We start from the raw sequence: 17,500 nt of genomic DNA, 5'->3' as shown, positions 1-17,500 counted from the left end.
ATTGTTGTTTGTCTGGAGCTTACCAACAGAACAAAATCAGGCAAAATCCATAATTACGTTACTGACAGGTACACAGATTAATGTAATTGCGTTTTGCTATGAATTTGGGTACTTTTAAAGTAGCAAACATGGCCTGGTCTGTTATGAGAGGCGGCACGCGTCCATTTTTCTGGACCTGTAGGAGCGCGAGGGAGCGGACACGCGCGATCCGCGTCACATCCGCGCGCTATCAACAGTTACGTCAAGCCAGCAATCATCGCGCGCCGGTACCATACTGCTGTCTGCACACTGGAAGAACTCTGAACTGCATAAACTTTATCAATTGTTCCCGACTGGCCCATTGCCATGTTTTATCTATCTCAGTAAATCGTCTAAATAGTGCAATACATTGACCGCTAATTAAATTCAATAAAAATGTGCTTGCGACATATTTATAATAGCTAAAATAACCGGCTGTTGACCGCAACATACACCAGGGGTTTCGGTGTGATCAACCTGTCATCGTTTTTGTTGCTTTAGATTGCCCAAAACACATGACACTGATTACCTGCCGGGGTTCGTGTGTAAACACAATAAAAAGTGGGCTTTCATTTGATATAATTGCATTACTTCTTTGTACCAGTTACAAATAAACGTCGATATGGTTTGATCAGAGATAATAGCTTTCATCTTCACAGCACCATTGTGGTAAAGTGCACCGAGAACCATTAAATCAGTCCCAGCGTCACGCGCTTAGCGCCTTGATAACATTATCAACTGTGGATTATTAAAACAGGCCAATTAGCATATGTGGTTAATTAATATTCAACGTCACCCGAAGTACGTCCAGATAATCACCATTGAATAGGAATTCGTACTACTTTAATGAACTTTAAAATATATAAATGTGTTTTTGCGCTCGTAACAATCATGCATAGGCCTACTTCTTTACCTCAGGTCCGTTACTAGTCTGTGTGAATTTTGGGATACGATTAGGATTAGTCTTTAATTTACACAGAATAAAATAAAGCTATAGGAATGAATGTTCCGGTCAGTTCATTCATGTTGTATGTGAATTTGTCGTGCATAAACTCTGTTGTGCGCGTGATCTGTGTGTGCGCATTCAGCATCTACTCACGTGACCTTTGACTAATTTACACACATCTGGGGGCTAAAGGTTCGTGGCATGTTGAGATAGAGTTGACACCGCTGTCACGGACGGGGTTACGAGGCTGTTACAGGCGGTTGTGTATGTGTGTGTGAGGGTGGGAGTCGAGGTGGGCTTTGGGTTTGTGTTGGGGGGGGGAGGCGTCGTATTATCTAGGGGGGCATGAAAACCCCCCAGGTTTTCTCTCTAGAAGTAGAACCGGAACAGAATAGAAACAGATAACCAGGTATGAATCTCCTAATGTAATAACGTTTTAATGTTAAGGAAACGTTAGTTTTAAAATGAATAATATAAATGAAAAAATTATATATATATATATATATATATATATATATATATATATATATATATATATATATATATATATATATATATATATATATATATATATATTAGTGCTGTCAATTCCAGGTGCCGCGATTAAAAGTCCTCACCAGGATTTTGCTCAAGCTTGCTAGATTTTCTAATTAGCAATCCAGGTAAAATTAGTGGAATCAACACAATCCAGGAAGCCTGAGCAAAATCCTGGTGAGGACTTTTAATCGCGGCACCTGGAATTGACAGCACTTTATATATATATATATATATATATATATATATATGTGTGTGTGTGTGTTAGATTAGCTCAGTGATTAACCAAGAATAGTGAAAATAGTGAAACGTTTCAAAGATACTAGATAAGTGGGGGTGGGGTGGGGGGGGTGCAAATGTTTTCTGTGCTGATTAGTTCATGGTAGATAACTGGTTCCATTCTTTATAAAGTGCTGAACCTTTGAACTTCACCCCTCCATGTAACAGGTCTGGAGTCCATCCTCTTACCCCCCACATACGGCCTATATAAACCCTCCATACCTGCGGTTTAGTGTCAACCACCAGATCACCACCTCGCAGGTAAGTGTGGAACACAGGAGTGAAAGAAGGGGGAATGGGACTTTATTTGTCTTTGGCATTTTGTTTGTTTGTTTTCTAGGTCTGTTTTCTAGGATTTCTCCTATTGTCAGATCCATATTGGGTTTTTTTTTTCTTTCTTTAATATTCTTCTCCTGTTTTAACAACAGGATAAATCACTCAAACAATTTTATTATGAAACTAAAACATTTTTTTCATTTGAAAAACCTTAAGTGAATTCAGTTACGCACCGTCCGTGTTGTAAAATGCATGTTCAGTCAGAGGCCCATCCTGATTGAATGAGTACTGGACTGTTGAGCTCTGTGTAAACGATGTTTTCACGCCTGTCCTGTAGACCTCAGCCATGAAAGCCGTGATTCTCGCGCTGACCCTCCTCCTGACTGTAGGTGAGTCACTCCTGCCTCACTCCACTGAAACTTTACAAGAACTGGAACTTGCAGACATGTTTTGTTTTTTTTTACACTAAACAGTGAAGAGTAAGAGTACTCAAGGATTGTGGTTGTGGGCCTCTAATCTCGTCCACGCTGCTATTAGCTGTAAACTTTACAAAGAAAAACCTCTACCAATCATCACCCCATTGGGAGGCACCTGAGGCCTAGCACACTCTGAAGCATGGGCCTTTCCTACCACGTCCACAGGTTGCCAGGCCCGTTCCGCCCCCTCGCAGCTGAAGCATGGCCAGGCGGCCTTTTTTGAGTACCTGAACCATGTGAAGGAACACGCTCTCCACAGTCTGGATATACTGGACGGGACGGAGTACCAGCAGTACAAGTAAGAGACACGCCTGACCACACACCTCCACATAATGATGTCCAGAAGCAGTGATCTTGGTTGCTAACGTTCCTTATCCCCACCACCCCAGGCATAAGTTGTCAGAGAGCCTGGACCAGCTCCTGAAGTATGCTGACCAGGCCAGTTCCTCCCTGAACCCCATCACCACGCAGGTCATGGAGAGCACCAAGGGTCTGCGCCAGCACGTCCTTTCCGAGCTGCAGGACCTGCGGTCCCAGATGGAGCCGCACCAGGCCCACCTGAAGCAGGTGGTGGAGAAGCACCTGGACGAGTACCGTGCCAAGCTGGAGCCCATCTTGCAGGACTACATGTCCCACGACCAGAAGCAGCTGGACGTCCTGAAGGCCCGTCTGGAGCCAGCGCTGGAGGAGGTCCTTGAGAAGGTGGAGGCCAACTTCGAGGAGACCAAGTCCAAGGTGATGCCCATGGTGGAGACGGTGCGTGCCAAGCTGACCAAGCAGCTCGAGGACCTCAGGAATCTGGCCCTCCCTGCTGCTGAGGAATACAAGGAGTACGTGATGAAGAACGTGGCGGAGGCACACAGCCAACTGGCCCCCCACACCACGGAGCTGCAGAGCCAGCTGCAGCCCTACCTGGAGACCCTGAAGACCAAGCTGATGGAGAGCTACGAGTCCATTGCCAAAACTCTGAAGGCCTAGACGCAAACACGCACACACACACAAACACACACACACGCAACAACAAGCATTTATACCTGCGTGTTTGCCGGACTGCTGCGTGTCAGCTACAAAAATGCTGCAATGGTGTAAAATAACAATAAAAACAAAAACAAAGATATCTGCAAGCCTCTCTTGATTAAATCATGTGTCCGTGTCAGGTTGAAGATTTAGTGGACAAAAGCATTTCACAGTTGACAAAGTGAATCACTGGAGATCCTGTTTGCTCAGACTAGCGAATCATTCGGTGCAGTTAAAGATTTACTGGACTGATCCATTTTGCCACTGTTGGCTTCCAGTTACAGAGTGCTTGACAGATGTGTACATAAACACAAAGTTAATAATATACATCATATTATCCCAAATGTCTTACCCTTCTTATGTGTTTCATACATTAAAAGGTGAGTTGACAACCCTGTGTAATTTACATATTTTATAAGAATGGCAAATTGTAGTCAATTCACTAAGGGCCAGTATTCAGGCTCTGTTGTTAGCAGACTAGTATATTAGCAATACATTTTGTTGACTCGAATTGTGAATGAAAAACTGGACACTTTAATTTCGAAGCTGTTCTGTAGCGAACTTAGAGACTAAATTGAACGCACCTGAAAGCTTAAAGGACTATTATTGACATAAACCAGCAAACAATGTTTTTTGTTGTTTTGTTTACACTTTTAAAAGCTGCAGCTCACACGAGACGAAAATATAGTTGCTTTGTAATCCCCGAAATTAAGCAGCTCATCCTTCACACGCGAGGTGGCCATGTTCAAAACGGATGTACAGAACCTGAACCCCTCCAGGCCACTAGGTGGGAGTATAATGGCTCTATAGTGTGAAGTAGACTCACTGATTCGGACGTTCAGAGCAATATCCCAAACTTCAGGGTGCAATTTCTTTTGAATATGTATTATAACTCCTAGAAATAATTAGTAGTTAGAAAGAGTAATTTTAATATTTTAAAAATTTATTTCAAAATATTTTTTTTAATTAAATATTACAATGTCTTAAAATAGGAAATAATTCAAATATAATAAAAGGCTATTATGAAATTGCTATAAACAAATACACATTTAAAAGATGGCTTCATGAACGAGATGAAAATGCTCTATATAGATGTTTTCATCTTTAATACAAAATACCTACAATAACTATTTCAAAATGATAGACATAATCATAAAATTATAATATATATTATAACTAATATAAGTAAATATATAAGTAAATCAGTGGAGCTAAATCATAGCTGCCATCCACATAAACGTAAGAGTTTAAGAATAATTAAATAAACTAGACAAACAAATAACCAGTAGGCAGATGTCCGTGATTAGCAGGAGGAAGGCTAGTGAGGTGGTGAGTACTTCCACAGAGAAAGCTGTGGACCACAGGAGTGTGGAGCACCTCTCCTTTAAGGGCCAGTGAAACGTCATGTGAGTGTGTGTGTGTGTGTTTATTTGCTGGGGCAGAACGGGCAGGAGTTGTTCTTGCTGGTCTGGAGCCAAACACTGATGCACTACAACACAAACAGTTTTGAACCGTTATTATTAATATTTACTGCAGTTTAAGCCACGAAAAATGTTCATATTTTTCACACGCACCCCACACCTGAGCACACACACCCGTACACAAATCACTGTCATTGTACTGAAGGCAGGGGCCAGTGTGTGCACAAGACCTTTCCTCACCTCTCTGTGGAGGGTGTGTGAGCAGTTTGTGATGTACTGTGTGCCAGCCTCAACCAGGTTCTGACACATCAAACACAGCTTACACACTGAAGGAGCCATCTGAGAGAGAAAGAGAGAGGGGAGGGAGAGAGAGAGGGGAGAGAGAGAGAAGGAGGAGGGAGGGAGAGAGAGAGAGAGCGAGCGCATTAGTACTTAGATTACTGTAAAAATAAAGTTAAACGTTCTCCTGATGGATGTACTCCTGACCTGGGTGGGTCGTGAATGGAACACTTGGGCACCGGGGGCTCGGATGTGAGGACGTCCAGGTGGCAGCGGCTGGCCTGTGGGCCTCTGCACTGGGCCAGGTGGACCAAGAAAGTCCCTGGACCCAGAACGAGGCCCTATCGGGCCTGGAGCCTGAAGGCAAAGGCAAGGTTATAAATGACAAGAATGCTAAAAAGTGCGTGTTCAAAAATAAATGTATCTATTGTATTGTATACAAATCAATATTACTTATTATTAAGTATTTAATAGTATATTAATATTACTATTACAATATTATAAGATTTTTGTTTTCAACTTAAAAAAAAAAAAAAAAACGAAAACACTGAATTGTCCCGCTATTATTAATAAATAATTAAATACATTCTCTTAAACTGTAAAATCTGGATGGACAACAGTTAACGGTTTCGATCTCAAGGCCAACATTGGAGAGCTGTGCAGAAGCAGCACGTGGAGGTCGGTGCTCACCGTGCGTTCACCCTGGAGCAGACGCTGGGCAACCTCATGTGTGATATCATCGATGGACAAGCCTGCCATAGTACCACGCTCACTCTTAATCTGCTGCAGAACCCCCATCAGGTGATTTCTGTCTCACACACACACACACACACACACACACACACACACACACACACACACACACACACACACACACACACACACACACACACACACACACACACACACACACACACGAGTTAGTGAGAGGGTGGGGGGAGAGGGAGATGGAGAGAGTATGGCAAGGAGGGTCCTTACGGTGACCAACAGTACCTAGTGCATTCTGGGAAAAGCATGCCCAGTCTCTCCAGCAGCTGGTCCAGTTTGCCAGCAGGAGGTGGGTTGGTGCTCGCGGAGGAGGAGTTTTGCTTTGGCACTCCTGGCCCCACCCCATGCAGCCCTGCCACCTGATTGGCCGGCACACCCAACAGGGACGGCAGCAAGGGCGGGGCCACGTGAGCTGTTGCTGCGGAGGTGTGAGTGGGCGGGACAACAGCGTAGGTACTTGGGTGTGCCAGCAGTACGTTTGGCATGGCGTTGGTTAAGGGGCGGGGCAAAGGAACGCCCCCAGGCGAGTGGGCAGGAAGTCGAGGTGGAAAGGCAGTAGGCATGGACAGCTGGGGCTTGGGGGCGTGGCCCATCACCACGGCACCATGGGGGTTTTGCTCAGGGGCATGTGGTAAGGTGGCCGGGGGGGGCGTGGCTGTGCGTTGGGATGCCACGGTGGGAGGCGGAGCCATGAATCGATTGGCAGTGTGGAACTGAGGGGTGGCCACTGAACTGGGAGGTGGGGCCTGAAGTATACTGCTGCTGTAATACGGCGACTGAATAGAGTTTATGAGCGGACTCATGAACAAATCGATCTAGATAGAGAGAGACGGAGAGAGAAAGACAAAGAAGGAGGGAAAGAAGGAGAAAAATGGAATATTAAACTAATTATTCAGCCTTCTTCAGCGTTTGGTTACTGTAAATGAAGTTGTGAGACAACATGTTGCCAAAACAACAATGAGAGAGCTCAAACAACAATGTGGCACAACCACCTATTCAGTCAGAGAGAGATGCATACCGTGGGAACAGGAGGCAAAGGAGGCAAGGGAATTGTGGGTAAACTGTCCAACTGCTTGCCCTTCTGTATAAGTTTAAGGTTCTCATCAAACTTATTCTGGAGAGAAGAAATGGAGAAAATGTAACTGATAACTGCACAAACTCTCAAGCACCTAAGAATCACACACAAACTGATCATAAAGGGTCACAGAGAAGCAAGAAAGACAATCCAGGTGTGCTAGCCCCACCCCTCACCTGTAATGCAGGTGTGCTAACCCCACCCCTCACCTGTAATGCAGGTGTGCTAGCCCCGCCCCTCACCTGTAATCCAGGTGTGCTAGCCCCGCCCCTCACCTGTAATGCAGGTGTGCTAGCCCCGCCCCTCACCTGTAATGCAGGTGTGCTAGCCCCGCCCCTCACCTGTAGTCCTGTGAGGTTGTTACGGACCACCACCACATTTTTCTCCCACTCCAGCCGCTGTCGGCCATGCTGTGGAGAAGGGTCCAACCTGTTCATGGAAGAAACATTATTAAACTCTCTCACACACACACACACACAAACTAATCAAAACAGACACACTCATTCCATCACAGGTGCACGTACACACTACCTGAGAGTGCTAAGATATCTTTCAGCTTCTGCGATCCAGTCTTCCACCAAGGAAACTGCCACCTCTCTCTGGGACTCTACAGCTGCCATCTACACGCCATCACACACAAACAGCTGAAATCATGTGGCCAACAGACAGCAGTAGGTAAATGTTTTAATGTTTTGGTGGATGAGAACAGAATGTCCTTAGGTACAGCCACAAAACACTGGAGCCAGTGGTGGTGGGGCTGTGAATGGCTGTTACCCACGTGACCTTTATGGCTAGAGTGTTCACCTCATCCTTCAGAGCTGCTTGACTGGTTTCTTCAACTTGTCTGACAATTCGCACTTTCTCTGCTTGCAAATCGTCTATATCCTTTTGCCATGAAATCCTACGTTAGAAAGCGTGCACGCACGCACACACACACACACACACACGCGCACACACACACACACACACACACACACACACACACACACACACACACACACACACACACACACACACACGCGCGCACCCACGCACACACGAGTCATATGGTTGCTTACAATCACCCAACTGCAACACTCTACAGTTTAGCCTTCTGCCTGGTCTAACACACGTGACTCAACTCATTAAGGTGTTAACTGGCTCAGGTGAGCTGGATCAGGTTAAACACTAAACCCTTCAGTGCCTTGGAGCGGACCACCCGGCTATCGGACTCATGTTGCAGAGGAAGGCGTTCGGGACGCTTTGGTGTGTCTTACTTTTCACTGCTTTGCTCTTCAATAAGCATCTTCAGCTTTCTCTCCACCTCCTCCAACTCCTGTGCCAACCTAGAACACACACACACACACACACACACACACACACACACACACACACACACACACACACACACACACACACACACCACATTAAGACAACACTAAATTCTACCAGCACGCCAGAGTGCTTCTACATTGCTTTCTTGTCCGTGTTCTTCGGCCTCTCAACACCTTCGCTGACTCTCGAGCATACGCTCCTTCTCAGCCGTCAGCTCCTCCAGCTTCATGACGAAGTTCTTCCGCGTGGTCTTACTGCTGTTCAGGTCCAGTTTCACATGCAGAGATTCGATCTTATCCAGCAGACTCTGCACAGAACCAAAAAACAACCAAGCACATGGCAGCAGAGCAGAAGAAGAAGAAGAGGAAGAGGAAGAGGAGGAGGTCTTCAGCCATATGCTCAGAGGACCAGAGAGAGGTTCAACCAATGCTTCAACAAATCATTAGCAAATGAGTCAGGTCTTGGGAAGCCAAGCAGGTTAACGCACAGAGACTCACAGACTTGCAGTCATGTTTACATCACCTCTAGAAAGACAAAATACATACACTGTGTAGAGTACTGAAGAGTACAGGTTCTCAGCTCTGTGCATCAAGTGTCAAAGTGCCTACAGACCTCAGTTCGATTCAAAACAACCCTTGTAACATCTCACTCCCTAGACACTTGCCCTGGAAGGACAGAGCACCCTTGGGCGAGCGGTTGGGACGGACCTGGTGCTGACGTTTCTTCTCTTCTCTCTTCAGCTCCAAGGCCTTGACCTGGGCCTTGTGCTCAGCCTGGGCAGATGCCTGCTGCTTGATCAGACCTTCGTATTGCTGCACCAGGAGGGTGCTGTGCTCATCTACGGACCGCTGCAGTGGACCACACCCACACCCACACCCACACACACACACACACACACACACACACACACACACACGCCAGCTGAGCTCCTGATTCACAGATCACACATGTTCACCCTCTCTTCATTCTCATAATCGTGAGATTTTAACGTTTTGAAACGGCCGATGTGACTACAAGCATTGTGAAGCTGTACATTTGAATCATTGTGATTTCTCAACACAGGTTGGGCTGCTGTAAAACCCATTAAAAGTTTTAAGCGCTATTAAAAATTTTGCAGGGGACCAGGCTTTGCTCTCCTAAACGTTTCAGAAACCCAGCAGCACAAGATCAGCCCGTTAAAAGAGGAACTTTTACCAGGTGCGACTGCCAGTCATCGTTAGTGTTGTTCTCCTTCTCTTCTGTCCATCTCTCCGTCTGTGGCACAGACAACACAACACCACCCAGACAACACCACCATCAACACCACACAGACAACACCACCCTCAACACCACACACACAACACCACCCTCAACACCACACACACAACACCACCATCAATACCACACACACAACACCACCATCAATACCACCCAGACAACACCACCATCAATACCACCCAGACAACACCACCATCAATACCACCCAGACAACACCACCATCAACACCACCCAGACAACACCACCATCAACACCACACAGACAACACCACCCTCAGCACCACACACACAACACCACACAGACACCACCCTCAGCACCACACAGACAACACCCTGAGCACCACCCACACACACAACACCACCATCAACACCACACAGACAACACCACCCTCAACACCACACAGACAACACCACACAGACAACACCACCATCAACACCACACAGACAACACCACCCTCAGCACCACCCAGACAACACCACCATCAACACCACACAGACAACACCACCATCAACACCACACAGACAACACCACCATCAACACCACACAGACAACACCACCATCAACACCACACAGACAACACCACCCTCAACACCACACCACCACACACACACACACACAACACACCACCCTCAGCACCACCCAGACAACACCACCATCAATACCACACAGACAACACCACCCTCAGCACCACACAGACAACACCACACAGACAACACCCTGAGCACCACACACACACACAACACCACCCTCAACACCACACAGACAACACCACCCTCAGCACCACACACACAACACCACCCTCAACACCACACCACCACCCTCAGCACCACACACACACACACAACACACCACCCTCAGCACCACACGTCCGTGCCCCGTCTGGCCACAGGACACCCCGGGCACCGGGAGCTCGGCACCTACCTGTGCGTCGCGGTCCTCCGTGTCTGCGTAGCGCGGCATCGCGGCGAGTTCTCTGGGTCCAAAGACGGGCGCGTCTGCGGTCTCCGTTAACCCGGACGCGAAGGAGCCGGGAGCGGACCAGATGCTCGCCTGCGCGTCCCACGGCGAGGAGTACCGCGGCAACCCGGAAGACACGTTCCGCCTGCGGACGCAAGCAGGACGGCCGACGGGGCATTTCAACGCTTTAAGGGAACTTAACTGTCCGTGGAAGTGCACTAACGAGTGGAAGTGCACTAACGAGTGGAAGTGCACTAGTGAACGGCCGGTTGTCTCACCCGTGTTGGTCCTCGTCAAACGCCGAGCTCCAGTCCGCCTGAGTTGTCATGGTGAAACGAGACCAGTAGCGGCGGGCTTCCTGCCCCTGGAGCCGGACAAAGTTCGGCAGAAAACTGAACTACAGTCGGTTAGCTGCACTAATTCAACAGAACAACCGTTAGTTGTTGTTTTAAGAGTTAATTTACAGCCTTCTCTCGGATGGCTAACGTGCTAGCTGGCTAACGAACGACTCCACGCTGGTGACTACCGGAAGTAAAAGTGAAGGCAGACAAACACGAACCCGCTAGAGGAGTTTAGTGTTGATTACCAACATGGGTCAACACGTACTGTGTGATCAAATGCAGGGGGTTATATGTAAAAAAAAAAAAAAGCTGTAAAAAATTGCAGTCATTGAGAATGGGGCGGCCGGGCAGCTGTCATGTGATGCAGTTTTCCTGTCTCTAGCGTGGTTTTGGAAGCACGTTTAGGAATTATCAAAAGCTAAACTGTCCACATTAAAACCACTGGAAAACGTCCTAGATATGTCTACTATGTGTGGCAAAGAAATAAAAGTACTAGAGTTTTTTTTTTGTTGTTTTTGTTTAATTGGTTTGAAATAGGATCTCCCAAATTTTAAAATACTTTTATAACTATGCAAACCAAATTAATAGTAAACACAATTATTTGAAAATGAAGCAAGCACTAAACAAATTTGTAATATTGATATGAAAATATACAGGAAAAATTCAGTGTGCCTTTAATAAAATAATAAACAAAGTACACAGTGTATCAGCAATGTTTTGAACGTTTCTCTGTTTTATGAAGCTGTAGCCTTATTCAAATTGGCCCACTAGTGTGCATTTCCTCTTGTTGTCTTCTCTTTATTTTCTTATTGGTGTGGTGGTCTTTCAAGATCTTTCTGTGCAGGACTACATCGCCACCTAGTGGCATGGACAAATAGCTTCACAAGCAGTTCTGCACATAAACACTAGATGGCAGCATAATACTTTCAGAACGGTTGGCAGCAACCCCTGCTCATGTTTCATTTTGAACATGAAAAAAATTCTTTCTATAAAAAAAATGAAGTGAAGAAATATTGTTTGTTTTTAAAAAAAGTATGAAGGGCAAAATTTGACCATATTATTTGTTGCGAAACACTTTTTGAGCAATACACTAGACATTTTGGAATTGCTACAAGTACATTCTTCACATTCCCCCAGCTCTTGAATGTACATGGACTACAGCAGATCCTGGCATGGGGAGGACTTTTTCATGTTTCAGTGAAGCGTGCTCTCTTGTTTAAATACCTCCATCTATTATAAACTTACAGACTCTAATTTCTCTCTGTAAAACATTTCTTTCCATTCCAAAGCCTGTAAAACACCTTTTTCACAGCTACTCAGACTTGAGCACATTTGTAGTGAGAAGACTTCCTCCAGAAAAGGATGGAAATATGTGAACATTTTCAACACAGTGGTTTTCCTAAAGCAGACATAGACGATTCCTTTGCTTGTGTTCTAGCTGTTTTACCTGTTGTTTTACATACATACAAGACAAAAACATCAAAGACATTCCTGGCGAGAGTGAGATAAGTGGCCATTCAGATAATTACTGTGGAGACGTAGCCTCCAACCAATCTAGACTTGCAACATTTAATTTTTTAACACGGCTACTAAAATACCTGGCACAAAAGGACCACCCATTCAACCTCATGAATAACTGTGGGAGCAGTCTCTGCAGTGCTTGCAAGAGATTTATACTGTAGAAACCAAGAAGACTTGCTGATCAGGATTAAGGATTAGTCATCTCCAGTGTAAAGACATTTTTATACTAACGGACATTGCATTAACAACATATCTGTCTGCATCCATGCAGTTGGTGCTAATGGCAGTAATAAAATTTGGAAACTCAGATTGGAACTTTAGAACCCCATGGAATTAATGTTCTGATCTTTTTCATATACAAACTGGTTCCTGCAGAGAAGAATGCAAGATATCATAGAACCAGGACGAAGGTGTGCTGAACTATGAAAGGAACTCCTGAATTGTGGAATGTTGATGAGGTCAGGGGAATTCCTGAGGTCACTGCTTCCTTCCTTGATCAGACAATGAGATGAGAATTGACAGTGAAGGAAAGCCATTGAATAAGAATCATGCTGGATGAACAGATGGTGCAAGCATTGCACTGGGTAACGAGATGGAGGTGTTTGAAATATGCACATGTATTTCTTCAACACTCTTGTAGTTCCATATAACTGAGACACTGACAGACAATGACAGGCACCTATTAGACTACTCATCCCAATTGGAGATGCAATCCAACCCCAGAGCTTGGAACATTTACCTGACGAATAGTAATGTTGCATTGTGTTCCAGGTTTGAAAAGTGCTGGAATTTAGGCTAAAGTACTTCAAAATGCTTGAAATTGTAACTGCATTTCATCTCACAACAAATATAACTATCTGACTGATCAGTTGTATTGTATTACGTTAACAAATACAAGACTTTTGTTATTCCCGGACGAAATATGAGAGAATGTGAAGACGTTCATATTGGGCGTTTTGAAAATAAACAACCATTAAATAATGTGATAAAAAGCAAATTATTTCGAATCATTTCGAGTATATGTATAAATATTTAACTTAATTAAGTTTAACGTGCTGGGAAATACTGAAAATGGACCTTGAAAGTGACAAGTGCAAGTGCTTTAATTCAACCTTGTGAAGGTGTATGAACCCGACAAACATGACTTTGTTCATTGCGCTGAAGCGCGGCGCAATTCAAGCACTTGTACGTCACCTTAATGGTCCCTCGCGCAGGGGCGGAGCCACCGCGATTACGTCATTTTTGGCGCGCGAACCCTCAGTCAAGTATAAACCTCATGTCTCAAAGATTGCCGACCCCTGGTATAGAATATGGTAAGAATAGGTTACAGGGTTGCCAACTTTTGACGTTCGCTTGGAGTGAGATTTTAACCTGGAGCCGGTGGCGAGTGTATTTTGTTGACCGGGGGGGTGGCGAACGTAAAATGGACACAGATTCAGTGTTATATCGCCGGTGGATGGCGCCAGAGCTAGCGAACTAGTAACGTATTGAAACATATATGTGGATCTGAGGTAAATAAACTGGATATTTTTTTTCGGCGTGAGATATCGGAAGTGTGGCGTGAGAGCGTGTGAAAACGGTCAAATGCGTGTGTCTCACGCTCAATGCGTGAGAGTTGGCAACCCTGAGGTTAGCCTTTCAATAGTATTACTAAAAAGGTGAGGTGAATGCACGAACATCGTTATATCAGTATGACAAACAACCAAGGTTTAAAATAAAAGAAAATAAACATAAAGGAATTCGACCTGCAAACCACTTGTAAACCAGATTAAGTTAGTCATGTCTTAAATTCATTGCGAGCAAAATGGTCTAAAATTGATGGATGCGCTTCAGATTTGTTGCGAGGTAATCGGTACGACAATTAGTATTAGCTTGATGGGTCAACTAGCGAGCTAACAAGATTACCTCAGCTTGGACTCGCTGATGGTCATAAACACTAAAAAAATACAGAAATCCACAGCTCCATTTGGATATGCGCATATGCATATAAATCTAACAAAACCGACATTAATACCGCACATTTTCGCGTTATCGGATATGAGTTAATCGGTATTAGCTTGACAGGTTAACTAGCGAGCTAACAAGATTACCTCAGCTTGGACTCGCTAGCTACGTTAATAAAAAATGTAAAAACTATATATATGTAATCTAACAAATTGTATTTTTCATTCTCAGTGACACTACTTGTAACGGCACTTGGGTTGCACTTGGTTTGCACATCATCATATTTTTTAAATGTTTTATTTTGTGTTTGTATCTACTTACACTTGTAAATTGCTGGCTCGCCGCTTTCCGCCATTTTATTTTTCTAACTTCGAACTCCTCCGCTGCTCCAGTTGAATCACATACTTAAAAATGGCTGCCGATGCAGTACGTCATCCGGGTACGTTTCGCGTACTGGTTTAATGCATACTGTGTATTTGGACGTACTAGGTTGCTCACGTACTGCTTCTCCCATACGATATAGTAGTGTAGTATGCGATTTCAGATGGGGCTCTAGCTTAAACCTAGCTTTACAGTTTCCCTTAGACCTGCCTGAAGCACTCACACCTTAATGACTGACCAAAGTAAATAGCTCCCCATTGAGCTGTATCACTAAATACATCAATGCCATCAGTCTCGCATGACTTTAACAACAAAATTTAAACAAACTACAAACGTCTTCGAAGTGTGGTCTGTTTTGCAGCTGCTCTTCTGAGCCAGAATGTGTGTTTTATACACTGTTGCTAGGAAACATGGCCATGTGAGATAAGGAAGTGGAGAAAAGCCCCCAGAAGGTATCAGGATATGCATAAACGTTTTAAACCACATTTTAGAACCATATTAAGAGCTGAGTAAACGTGTAAAATGTTAAACCACATTTCCTCCTCTCAGTTGTATATTTATTGAAACTTTCATTCTTGTTCACAAATGAGTCATGTTGCTAATTTTCCTATTCCCAGTCCAGATCTCTCTCTCTCTCTCTCTCTCTCTTTCTTTGTGTCCCTCAGTTTTGCTTGTTCTCTCTTTCTCTCTCCCTCTTTTTAGTGATATCTCTCTGTTCTCTCTCTCTCTCTCTCATACCACTAGCCCTTATCCTCTGGCCTAATCTATGCCGTTATAGAAAGGAGTCCCATCTGAATGTAAACCCAGATTGAGTGATAGCACTTTGGTCTGGGCCAGTTGAGGGGGAGGATTTGTAAGATCTAGGGTGGGGTCGTGAGATCTGCCGTGGTGTCAGACGTCTCCTCTCTGTAGTCTCCTTCATGCTTCTAGAGCAGGTAACAACACAAAACACCTCTCCTTTAAGTCCAAGCTGCAAGCTTTTTAACTGACTTTTTATTGGTTGTATAATGGTTATAAAACGGAAAACAAGACTGGATGTTTGTGCACAGAAATTGTGCCAAAAACATAAAACAAAATGCATAAATGTGTTAAGATGAGCCAAATTTTATTTCAAAAATCATTTATTAAGATTCAATATACAATGTACAAACATGGTGAGATTAAGGCACTGGGTCATATATTAGCATTAGGCTAATTTGAGATGAGATCTGTATACAGAGGAACGGTGTCAGAACAGTTCTGAACTACTGAACTGAACTGTGTGTTCCAGGATAACAGACCATTGCTGTAATGGAAAACCACTGCATTTTAATGGAATGTATCTACTGAAATTCTGTATGGTGCTATACAGCAAGTTCTACATGAAAACATGGATCAGATATGGTATTTTAATATAAAAGTTTATTAAGCACAACAGATTGCATGAGGTGTGTGTGTGTGTGTGTGTGTGTGTGTGTGTGTGTGTGTGTGTGTGTGTGTGCGTGTGTGTGCGTCTTTTGGTCCCTGGTTCTCCAGTTTTTTCCATGGGCTGAGTGGAAGTGGCCAGGCACCAGTGTGGCCCTCACTGATTGGCGAGGAGGAGGGGTTAGAGGTCAGACCCCCTAGTTGATGATTTGCCGGGGTCGGCCGTAGCCGGTCATGCCCGCCTGCGACGCTCCTTTATTGGATCCCATCTGCAGTCCGATGACAGTCTGCCCCTCTTTCATCTGCTCGTCCGTGAAGTCTCGCTTATTCTCCTGAGCTTTCCTGATACACACACACACATACACACACACACACACACAGATTCATTTATATTAAAGTTAAGATACTTATACTGTTACGTTTGGAGACTTGTATTAAAATAATTTCCCTGTCAGTTCTCCTATAACCCACTTTTCAGTCAGACGGTTAATATTGTTTATGTTGCACGATATTAGCTTATCTGACTGTATACGCTCGACCTAACCGTGCTACCAAAACAACCCTGACTGATAAGTGCTTGTTTTCACGTTGCTATGGTGGTAAAACATTAACAGTGATGCACTATTAACACGTGCATGAAACCTTGTTGTCCAGATGCTATGACAACCATCACCAGAAACAACATGTGTGACTGAATGCAGAAACAGGAAGTAATGTAATAAATACTTTCAAAATTGAAGTAAGCTCTTGGGCAAAATCTCATGGGGTTTCGTTGGTCATCTTATTATATCACTGGGGGAACAGGAAATAACCGGCTCACCTGTGGAACCAGTTGGGGTCTCCACAGTAACAACCATCGGTCTTGGTAACTGCCAAGCTTCCCAGTGACATCAGGGTCATCTGTACAGCTGCCAGGTCTTTACCTAAACACACACACACACACACCACATCACATCACATTCTCGTTTACATACACAATTGCAATTGACTCACATGCCAATTGTTTTAAAATGCAGCATGTTGTACTAATTCGACACCCATCAGGCTTACAATGACCATCTGTCCGGTTACGCTCACACACACACACGCACACACACACACACACACACACACACACACACACACACACACACACACACACACACAAATGTTCCAAGAACTGAAGGCAGAGAAGATGTGTAGGCGGTCTCACCCTCCCAGAGGTCAACGGTCTGGAACATGTCGGACTTGGTGACTCCATACTTCTCAGTGGCCACGAGGAACTGGGAGATCTGTTCCATCTGCTTGAAGGC

The 17,500-nt window shown here is 44.6% G+C and overlaps 3 protein-coding genes across 3 annotated transcripts in view; 1 reads left to right on the top strand and 2 right to left on the bottom strand.

Moving 5' to 3' along the window:
* The first annotated feature begins 1,262 nt into the window (after positions 1-1,262).
* LOC143497412 (uncharacterized) lies at positions 1,263-3,645 on the top strand. The gene is made up of 5 exons (XM_076993343.1): positions 1,263-1,373; positions 1,946-2,038; positions 2,391-2,442; positions 2,695-2,827; positions 2,919-3,645. Exons 3-5 carry the CDS (start codon positions 2,400-2,402, stop codon positions 3,505-3,507), a joined length of 765 nt encoding a protein of 254 aa, XP_076849458.1. The 5' UTR covers positions 1,263-1,373; positions 1,946-2,038; positions 2,391-2,399; the 3' UTR covers positions 3,508-3,645.
* Positions 3,646-4,519: 874 nt separating this feature from the next.
* LOC143497416 (RING finger protein 214-like) lies at positions 4,520-11,214 on the bottom strand. Its single transcript, XM_076993348.1, has 15 exons — positions 10,896-11,214; positions 10,582-10,762; positions 9,598-9,657; positions 9,111-9,251; positions 8,577-8,710; positions 8,346-8,414; positions 7,894-7,990; positions 7,621-7,709; positions 7,431-7,518; positions 7,033-7,128; positions 6,240-6,829; positions 5,937-6,054; positions 5,454-5,603; positions 5,208-5,306; positions 4,520-5,035 (listed from the first exon to the last, which is right to left on the bottom strand). Exons 1-15 carry the CDS (start codon positions 10,943-10,945, stop codon positions 4,973-4,975), a joined length of 2,025 nt encoding a protein of 674 aa, XP_076849463.1. The 5' UTR covers positions 10,946-11,214; the 3' UTR covers positions 4,520-4,972.
* A 4,674-nt stretch (positions 11,215-15,888) lies between these two features.
* LOC143497411 (transgelin-like) overlaps positions 15,889-17,500 on the bottom strand; it is a 7,381-nt gene continuing 5,769 nt past the window's right edge. Inside the window, exons 3-5 of the mRNA XM_076993342.1 lie at positions 17,401-17,500; positions 17,029-17,131; positions 15,889-16,550 (exon numbers count right to left, since the gene is read on the bottom strand). The exon at positions 17,401-17,500 is cut by the window's right edge and continues 72 nt beyond it. Coding sequence (XP_076849457.1) covers positions 16,406-16,550; positions 17,029-17,131; positions 17,401-17,500 — 348 coding nt within the window. The 3' untranslated portion in view covers positions 15,889-16,405. The remainder of the gene's footprint in view (positions 16,551-17,028; positions 17,132-17,400) is intronic.

This window comes from Brachyhypopomus gauderio, unplaced genomic scaffold, assembly GCF_052324685.1.
Source record: "Brachyhypopomus gauderio isolate BG-103 unplaced genomic scaffold, BGAUD_0.2 sc110, whole genome shotgun sequence".
Lineage (NCBI taxonomy): Eukaryota > Metazoa > Chordata > Actinopteri > Gymnotiformes > Hypopomidae > Brachyhypopomus > Brachyhypopomus gauderio.
Note: the sequence above shows the minus strand (reverse complement) of the source record. Positions and strands in the feature narration are given on the sequence as shown.